Below are 10,770 nucleotides of genomic sequence, written 5' to 3' on the forward strand. Positions count from 1 at the left end.
AAATATGTTTTTATGTCACTTTGATGAGGACTGTATGATCTTTGAATAATATGCAAAATATATTTAAATTGTACCTGAAGTATACTTGCAATAGTTCCACTTTAGCACAATCAAATATACTAATTATATCTTTAATTGGACTTCAGCACTACTTCCGCACAATTAAAGTGCATTAAGTACAAAATTAGTTGTTCCAATTTAGCAGACTTTAAGTATACAGTTTATAAGTACACTTGCAGTGTATTTTATTAAGTACATAAATAAGAAAATGTATTTGTAGTATACTTAGCACAAAATAAATGTATTTCAAATGGATGGATAAGATATTAGTCTCCAAAAAAGCATGTACATGCATTTAAAATTGGTTTTGCATTTAAAAAATTTTTTTTGTCCCTCACACATTATAATGAGCACCTGCTACCAGCCACTAGAAGAACCTCAGGATTTGTTAGTGCTTTGCATGATTTGCACAAACGCCGTCCAGCAGGTGATTGTTATTGATCTGTTTATTTGGTCACCTTCATGGATTCAGTTCAGAAATACAGTGCTGGGATCTGATCATAACAAACAGTGATGTTTTCTGTTATCAGCGTGTGCTACCAGTGTTTCATTAAAGGTTGGTGCTTTTAAAAAAAAATCATGCATGACATTGGTTACATCAACTTTAAATCACTTGATGTTTGGGAAAAGAAGATACATGAAATAACTGCATTTTCTTCATTAGAAAGCATCTTAATTTCATTTGTCAGGCTGTGTAGAAGTGTGCTCTAATATAAAATAAATGTGTCTTGCTTAAAAGAAATGGAGGAGCTTTTCAATACGTTCTGCCTTAATTTCCTACATCAGTGCAATACATACTTGTTTGGCAATTATAACATGCAACATTTCAGTCGCGAAAAAGATTAAATACTAAATAACAGATGCTTCAGCAAATTGTCATCCTTTACTCACCTTCATGTTGTTCTGAAGCTGAATGCATTTCTTTATTCTGTTAAACACAAACAAATGAGAGTCAACAGAGTCCAATATCTCCGTTTCTGCAGAAGAAAGCAGGCCGTTAAGGTTTGGAATAACATGAAGGTGAGTAAATGATGACAATTTTTATTTTTGGGTGAACGATCCCTTTAATGAAAGACTAATAATGCTCTGGAAATTATATTGAATGAAAACAGAATAAATGAAATGAACTGAGCTGAAAAAGCTGTAGGTGTAATTATAGATTGTTTCCTAATTTGAGAATATTGTCACATGAACACTGTATGTTTTTACAGTGTTTATTACTTCAAAGTTGCTTTGAAACATCTATATCATCTGTATTGTACAAAGTGTTTTATATATATATATATATATACAGTATGTGACCCTGGAGCACAAAAGCAGTCATAAGTACTGTATATATTTATAATAGCCAAAAAATACATTGTATGGGTTAAAATTATCCATTTTTCTTTTATGCCAAAAATCATTAGGATATCATGTTCCATGAAGATTTTCCTACCGTAAATATATCAAAACTAATATGCATTTCTAAGAACTTCATTTGAACAACTTTAAAGGTGATTTTCTCAATATTTAGATTTTTTTGCACCCTCAGATTTTCAAATAGTTGCATCTCAGCCGAATATCTATATATCAATGGAAAGATCATTTATTCAGCTAAAAATGCAACCTTATGACTGGTTTTGTGCTCCACGGTCACAAATCATGATTTGAGTTCAATTACATAAAAAATAAATACATTTCACATGAAATGTACAGCTCAGATGATAAAAAGCTCACTGAAAGTGAACAAGCAAAGACGGCCGAATCCTAGACCTGCATGACTTGTATAATTGAAATGAATATGAATCAAACCCACAAACAATACATTTATTTTCAGACAGTGAACAGAAACACATCCTCTACATTTTCAGTTTTTTTGGTTATTTTTTATTTTATTTTAAGTTCATTCCTTTTAACCACATATTTAGCAGTCAACATCAAAGTAGCCCAATTCTTAAAAAGTAACAGCATAGAAATGTCCATTTCTGATTGGATGTAAAACAGACATAAACCTCTTTTGTTTAGCTTACAGAGGCAGTAGATGTTGAAGGGTGTGTGTGAGCGCGCGTGTGTGTGTGTGTGTGTGTGTGTGTGTGTGTGTGTGTGTGTGTGCGCGTTTGGAAAGGTGTGAAACACCTGAGAGGACAATCAGTGGGAATGACTGTTCAGCAGACCACCGTTCTCTGATATAGCATCTATCATTTCCATACATTTGTATGTCTTAAGGCTTGAGCCGTTTTGTACTGTATGTACGGTACATAACCCATATATACAAATCAGAAGTAGCACATCTACCCCCCGCGGTGACATCATTGAACAAGCAAGGGTTTGTGTTATAGCGGGAATTCACGTGTGTGAGCGACAGCACCGTACAGTCTTTCACATAACATTCGTGACGTTATCTACGTCCCGCCGCAGCAAACGAGAAGAACTGCACGGAAAGCAGAGCCTACTTCGCTGGGAGTGAGAAACTTCAAGACACCGAGCGTTAACAAGACACACTCTTGAGAAGGAAGTTCACTTTTTTGTTTAAACACTTGTAACAAATAAAAACAAGACCCAAAAAAGCATATCAATACTAAAGGCATACAGCCCCAAACCCCCTGCCCTCCCAAGAAGAAGAAGAAGAAGAAGAAGAAGAAGAAACAAGTAGAAGAGCCCTTTCTCTCTGTCTGTGGACAGTGACGTCACAAACAAGCAAACATGTATATCTATATCTATATGTACAGTACACCACCCTCCCCCCGTCCAAAATACACCGTGCTCTAATTGCTCTCATACAGCTACAACTCACACAAAACCTAAACTTATTTTTATTTATACCCTTTTTTTTGGATTTTGTTTTAAATGTTCAAAACTACCCAACAGCAGCATTCCATATGTTAAGAACGAACAATCTGATTTGTTTTTGGCGCATTCTAAAAAATGACATTTCAGTACATTCAGACACAGATCCCTCGCCAGCCTCTCCCCAATCCCATCAGGCACCATAATAATAACAACAGCCTACTCGGATTACCCACTTTCCACAAAATAATTTTTTTTTTCAAATGCAGTTTATCTAACTTTTTATGCTTTTTTTTTTTTTTAGTATTTTTTTGCACTGGAAAAAAAAATATATAAAGTTTTTTTTTTCCGTTTTTTTTGCGTCAGATGTGTAAAATAGGCTATAGTGCAAATCAACTCCACATTGAAACTAACAAAAAGGAGAACTGAAGCAACAAAGGCAATCACTACTTAAATATATTCTCATATATGTATATATATATATAGTCTGAAATACGATGTGATCAAATATAAATACTTTATTCATATATGTAGATATAGTGTAGATATCTCTCTTTTTCTGTGAACTATATACATATCATGACTACATTTGAAGTTGAAATAGCTGGGTGGCAGGAGTCAAACTGCAATGCAGTGCTGCAGCCACACACACACACACACACACACACACACACACACACACACACACACACACACACACAGCAGGTAATCTGAAGCTTTGTCCATGCATTGATGCAAACCTCTGCTCCGCCGTGGAATGTGCTTCTAGAAGCGCCCTAGGGCCGAACAGTCAAGAGAAAAGACGGCAGACAAACATAATGCATCACACACACCAAAAAACGCCACTGTCCTTAGAGAGAGAGAGGAAGAGATACCTGAGATCCACCCCGTTTCACAAACACAACCCTTCCCAGAATCTCATGCCGCTAACGCTTCATCTCTTCACCCACCGGATGCAGTAGGTGGCATTAAAAAAACACCTGTGAGTCCAGCTGCGGGGTGTATTGCTACCGCCCATGATTTCGCACAGCATGAGTATTAACGAGAAAAAAAGGAAATAACAACACTGCGCAGATAGGTTTTTTTACACACCACTAAAGTAGCTGCAGTCCCTTCGGAGAGACGGTTCAGGGAACGAAACGAGAGCTGTACGGTAGAAGTAGCCCTTTCGCTTTCCCAAATCCACTCCTCGGTTATTACGCAGGACGAGAGTAAAAAAGGCCACTCCTACGGACGTCTTCGTCATCTACACTACCGGCCAAAAGTTTCTGATCAGTACGATCTTTAATGTTTTTAAAGAAGCCTCTTCTGCTCACCGAGCCTGCATTTATTTGGTCTGAAGAACAGCAAAAGCAGTAATATTGTGAAATATGTTTACTATTTAAAATAACTAATATATATTATATATATAGCATCATTACTGCAGTCTTCAGTGTCACGTGATCCTTCAGAGATCATTCTAATATGCTGATCTGCTGCTCAAGAAACATTTATTATTATTATTAATAATAATAATAATATTATAAATATTTAAACAGTTGAGTACATTTTGTTTTAGGATTCTTTGATGAATAGAAAGATGCAAAGATCAGCATTTATCCGAAATAAAAAGCTTTTGTGACATTTTGTGAGCTTGGAGTCAGTACAGTTAAAAAAAAAAAAAAACATTTATACAAACTATATAGACATACTTTATATAGAACAAAAATTTATAAAATGACTAAAAAGAAACGGGGGTTATATAAATGAATAATTTTATTTAGCAAGAATGCTTTAAATTGATCAAAAGTGATGATAAAGACATTTATAATGTTACAAAAGATTTCTATTTCAGATAAATGCTGTTCTTCTGAATTTTATATTCATCAAAGAAACCTGAAATTCAAATTCTACTCCGCTGTTTTCAACATAATAATACATTGAGCAGCAAATCAGAATATTATTATGATTTCTGAAGATCATGTGACGCTGAAGACTGGAGTAATGATGCTGAAAATACAGCTGCGCATCACAGAAATAAATTACAGTTTAACACATATTCAAATGGAAAGCGGTTATTTTAAATAGTAAAAATATTTCACAATTTTACTGCTTTTGCTGCACTTCGGATGAAATAAATGCAGGCTCGGTGAGCGGAAGAGACTTCCATAAAAAACATCAAAAATCTTACCGCTCAAACTTTTGTGCAAAATAGGTCAGGTGACCGAGCCCTGCGTGCGGACGGTTCTGAGAGACAGAGGCAGTGTGTGTGATACGGTGCACATTCTTCATCTGGCTGTGAGGTCTTTAAGGGTCTTTCTCCAGGATGGTGGGATGGGAGCGAAGGCAAATGGCCGGGATGATCTGACTGGACGAAGGCGGTGAGGTCAGTGAGGTCTGGTCATCCAATACTTCTTCCTCCTCTCGACCGGAGCAAGAGCAAGAGCTTCTGGATCAGAACAGCGTTCAAGTATGAGAGGAGGAGCTGTGGCTGGAGTGGTGGAGATGAACCCGGGGTGATCTGTGCTCTTATAGACTGCAGGCCAGCGCAGGGCTCTTGTCCTGAGAGTTAGCGAGTCGGAGGAGACTGGCGCTGGAATAGCCTTCATCGCTGCAGCTGCTGCGCAAACTTCCCCGCTCGTCCGAGTCGCTCACGCTGCTCATGCTCCACTCCAGGTCTCCCAGAAGATAGTCTGTTCCTTCCACGTCAACATCCACCTCTTCTGCGAAGCAAACACCAGGAGAAAGAGTTAAGGCTGTTCGGAGGCCATTCATCTCATGCTACTGCCAATATTGAGTCAATATTGTACAAAAATGGTGAAAAGTTATGAGTAACTGTGATTAAATCTTTTAATTTACAAGCCTAATGTGTTAGTATGCAAACTAAATCACACTGGGAGAAAAGTACATTTACATTACATTTAGCAGACACTTTTATCCAAAGAGACTGTCACAGGACAGTAGAAGCAATCAAACTAATATATATATATATATATATTAGTGCTGTCAAACAATTGATCATCCAAAATACAAGTTTTTGTTTACATAATATATGTATGTGTGCTGTGTATTTTTATTATTTAAATATATATATATATTATATTTTTATTTTATGCCAAAAATCATTAGGATATTAAGTAAAGATCATGTTCCATGAAGATATTTTGTACATTTCTTAGCGTAAATATATCAAAACATCGTTTTTGATTAGTAATATGCATTGCTAAGAACTTCATTTGAACAACTTTAAAGGTGATTTTCTCAATATTTTGATTTTTTTGCACCTCAGATTCCAGATTTTCAAATAGTTGTATCTCAGCCAAATATTGTCCTATCATAACAAATCATAACTTATTTATTCAGCTTTCAGATGATGTATAAATCTCAATTTTGAAAAAATTGACCCTTAAGACTGGTTTTGTGGTCCAGGGTCACATATAGTAAAAAGAAAACAAGTAGATAGAATAAAAACGAATAAAGAAAGCCTGTGGTAGAAGCCTTTTTTTTTTTTTAGTAAACAAGTGTTTTTTTTCTTACAAAAACAAACAAAACAAAAACAAATAGATAAAACAGAATTAGAATAGAGTTACAGGGTCACATAAGGACACAACGTATCTGCCAAATAACTAAACTCGGGCAGCAACAACACACTGACAGAAAGCCATTTACAAATTTCATTATCAATTACAGTGATGTCACTATATAATGGTGGCAAAAGTGCATTTACAAAGACGTTGAAACTCAAGCACAAGAAAATTTCATTTTAGATGTGTTACATTATTAATTACAAAATGTATATATTATAGGGATGTGCATCTCCTTAACTGAGGCTGATGCGATATGCATCTTGATGCATAGCCAACGATACAATAAAGATACAAATGAAGCAGCTACTGATGCGATGCAATATGATTCACCCCTATTACAATACAGTGTGATCAAATTTCAATTCGATTTAACAAAATGCGATTATGCAAATATGTTAGAAACGATGCATCATGATACAAATGCCAATTTGTATCCGATGCACACTTTTTTAAATCGATGCTTTTATGCCAATTGGTGAATCTTACCATCCCTAATGCATTATATTCTTACAATTGTTTGGCACATATTCCCTCTTTATCCTTCTTAGATCAATAGCACATTTCAAAACTGAAAAATTATGAAAAACTATGAAAATTTTAAGATTAATCAACAAATGTCATTATCAGTAAAGTCACCGTACTACAGTGGGAAAATACATTTCTGTGGAAAACACATTTCAAAGGTGTTGAAATCCAAGCCTGAGATAATTTTTTGTTAATATAATATAATATAAAATAATATAACATAATTACATATTATATAAATATATAATTAATATAATTATTAAATTGGATCAGAGCGCTGTCAATGCTGCCTCTGATTGTTGCATGCAAAGTTTGCATTTGGATTTGGATCCCTCAACAATGCCATTAGATCAATGGGTTCTGTCAGTGTTTTGGCAAGGTATGGCTTTTTTTTTGCCATGCAAGTTCAAAGGCCAATTTAAAATGTCGGTACATAAAAAGTGCACAAAATCAGTATTTTGTTTAGGCAGTATTTGTGACAGTCGAGAAATCATGTGAAACTGGTCTAAAAGGTGTGCGTTTTTGCGCCAATGCATTGTTAAAGGTTCAGTGTGTCGTGTAACTTTTACAGCCAATTAAAAAATATTAGTGTTGTAAAATTTACAAGATCAAAACATACTGTATTAAACCGCTTTGTCAAAGTTAACGCATCCTTATGGAAGTGGGAAGTTAAAGGGGAAGTTCACGCGTCAGTTAGTAATAAAAGGAAAAGTAGCTGCATTCTGATTACTTTTATGTCACTGATCAGGCTTTTATATGTAGTTTGGGGTAACAAAGGGTTTTATAGGTTTGACTGAAATAATAATGCAATAACTGACACAACAACAACAAAACAATTGAACAAAAAAACAAACAAACACAGATAAAGTCAAAAAGTAGCCGTTGATAAAACCTAAACATGTATCCAAATCCTTTTGTAATAAAATTAATTTAGGCCTATGTGTGTTGACAATTTCTTATTTCCACTGACTCTCTTCCATCAGCAGCGCTAAACCCGGCAACCCGCCAAAATAAAAGCTCGCTGATTTTACGTTTGAAAATGATGAAAATTACAATAAAAAAAATTATGATAATAATAAAAATATTAACATTTTATTTTTAAGTTTACTATAAAATAATTGGCTTTTTATTTTAAAATAAAGTAGTATTATCACACTTGATTATTCAGTTTATTATTTTTAGCTAGTTATTTTATTTTATATATATATATATATATATAACTAAATAAAGTGCAATAATATTATCATCACTATTATTAATACATTTTTTTTATAGTTATATTTTATGGGTCACACTACATGCTATGGCCCGTGTGAGGACCAAGCCAAATCTCCAGGACCAGATTTGAGAACCTTATGTGCACCCCTGTACATATACATACATACACACACACTTAAATTTTAATAAAAGTTTACACTTTAATTTTTTAAGATTTTATTTATTTTTATAATTTAGCGATTTTTTGGTCAAAGTTGTTTTTCATAAAATACAGAAAATTAAATTAGGCTTTTGTTCGTTTAATCCAAGAAATAACCAATAGGTTGATCGATTATGGCAATAATTGTTATGCAGCTCTAGACTAAATGTAAAGGTAAAACACAAGACATTTGCAAACCACTTTAAACACAGAGGTTTGATGGATGACTGTGTTTACACTGCAAACAAGCGGTGCGACACGACAAACAAGATTGATCACGCTCTAATCAATGAAGCCGTCACCAGTGCACACTTAAGAGTCAGTCTTGTTGATAAAGAGAGCGAGCTGCTTTTTGTTCTGACATGTCATTCCGCTTCATCTGTATTAACATCATCCACCAAACATTCCTTGATAATTCTTGTCTTTTGTTATATACTATATGCACATGCTGCATTTGTTTCTTTAATATTAAAAAATCTATTCACATGCATGGAATTTATAATTGTGTGGAAACCGCGCTGTAACGGCAAGAACTTATTTTCGATCAACCGTTATTAAGGTTATAGCATTTTCATGTGCATTTTGAAGAGTGCTACATTTAGTCATTCTGGCCCATTATCTCCATGGCAACATTCCAATTTAGATGTTAAAGCATTCATCATGCTGCAGTGCCATCTGTTTGTAGGACAGGCCACAGCATATAGAAAACAAACTCCTCAAGACAATCATTTGTCTCGTTTCTGGGAAAAAGCATGTGATCATCGAACCTTCACCGTGTGTCTGCAAGCAAACCTGAATCTTGTGCATTTCTGATTCCAGGTAGAAGCATTACCACTAAAAAACCTTTTAGATGCAAGGGCTTCTGGGTATTTTTAAAGAGTTCTTAGAAGCCTCACAAATGGATCTTACATATTTGACCTTGTTGTGTTCGAGTTAAATAATGCACGCATGGCGACGTGACATAAACGCATGAAAACGAGTCCTGAGAAGTGTTTTGTGCGACTATGACAATAAAGGACCACAGAGTTTCTGTTTAATGTGTACTAAATGAGCAGTATAGGTTTCGATGTGTTGCAAAAGCAAACAGTTCAGTTCCACTGTTTGTTCTCTTGCTTTACATTCACATCCATGCACTTTTGTTTGACTTTCAGTCACTTCTCCCAACAGTATTTATGTGTGCTTTGTTATTAAAACTAATATTTTACATTTAACTTGCATTTACTTTCATTTTCATTTAAATCCAGACTAAAACACAACTCCATCTCATTCTATGAATTCATCTCTCATTTAGTTACACTTTATTTGAAGGTGTCCTTGTTACAGTGTAATTATACATTTAAGTACTGAGTAATATTAATTATACTATATGGCTAGGGTTAGGATTGGGGTTTGGCTTAGGGTTACTTACACATAATTACGCATAATTTATTGTTATAATAGTGAGCGCATGTAACGTGTAACAAGAACATCTTAAAATAAAGTGTTAACAAACATTTTTATTGTTACATTCATTAGTAAAGCATTTGTTACTTTTTATTTCTTATGCATCTGTTGTATTGAAAAACTACAACAAAGATGGGAATCATGAGGAAAAATGCCCAAATGCTTTAAATTACAGTCTTATATTTAATGTTTAATGCAACGATGCTGTAAACATGATACTTATGTTTTCTATTGTTTATAACGTTTTTTATTTACATGAATACACGTGATTATAATTCAGCCTAGGACCGTCATGTGAGCTCTCATGTGATGTTGAATCCTCTCAAAAATAAATCTTACAGTCTTTCAAAGGCTGTTTTCACACTTGGATTGAATCTTTGGTCTAAACTAGAGATTCACAAATCAAATTCATAGGCTACTCTGGGATTAAATATGTTTACCAGTCCAAACTGTTAACCATAAAGCTACCAAAACCCATTCATTAATGTGTGTATCTACCTCCACTACAGTTTAAATATATTTCTGTCAGTTTCATTACTACAAACAGTGGAGAGAAATGTGGGAGCTTGACACACACATCACCTCTTTTACATCCATGGCTCTAAGTAACGAAGCACACATGCTAAACCATGTGTTAGCTATTACATTTTGACCATTCTATCTTATTGAGGCGATTGGAGGAGTACGTTGGAATTAGGGGAACAGGCTTAAGCTGGTTTTCATCCTATCTTAAGGGGAGATCTTTTTCTGTAGCTATTGAGAATTTTACCTCTGTCAATGCTGCATGTACATGTGGGGTACCACAGGGATCCGTTTTAGGCCCTGTTTTGTTCTCCCTCGATCTTCTTCCTTTAGCTAAGATATTTCGTAAGCATCATATCTCATACCATTTTTATGCAGATGATATACAGCTTTATCTTCTAATGAAACCAGATGAGAATATATCTTTATTAAGGTACTGCTATTTGTGTACAAATCTATGGCAGGTTT

General features: G+C 34.7%; 1 protein-coding gene across 2 annotated transcripts in view; it reads right to left on the reverse strand.

Moving 5' to 3' along the window:
- Window positions 1-4,567: 4,567 nt before the first annotated feature.
- Window positions 4,568-10,770, reverse strand: part of mxd1 (MAX dimerization protein 1) — a 33,000-nt gene continuing 26,797 nt past the window's right edge. The window contains exon 6 of one of the 2 annotated variants that reach the window (XM_058775609.1): window positions 4,568-5,528. In XM_058775609.1, coding sequence (XP_058631592.1) covers window positions 5,338-5,528 — 191 coding nt within the window. In that variant the 3' untranslated portion in view covers window positions 4,568-5,337. Of the gene's footprint in view, window positions 5,532-10,770 lie in introns of both variants that reach the window. The other variant, XM_058775607.1, reaches the window with a different exon arrangement.

Source organism: Onychostoma macrolepis, chromosome 05 (assembly GCF_012432095.1).
Source record: "Onychostoma macrolepis isolate SWU-2019 chromosome 05, ASM1243209v1, whole genome shotgun sequence".
Taxonomy (NCBI): Eukaryota; Metazoa; Chordata; class Actinopteri; order Cypriniformes; family Cyprinidae; genus Onychostoma; species Onychostoma macrolepis.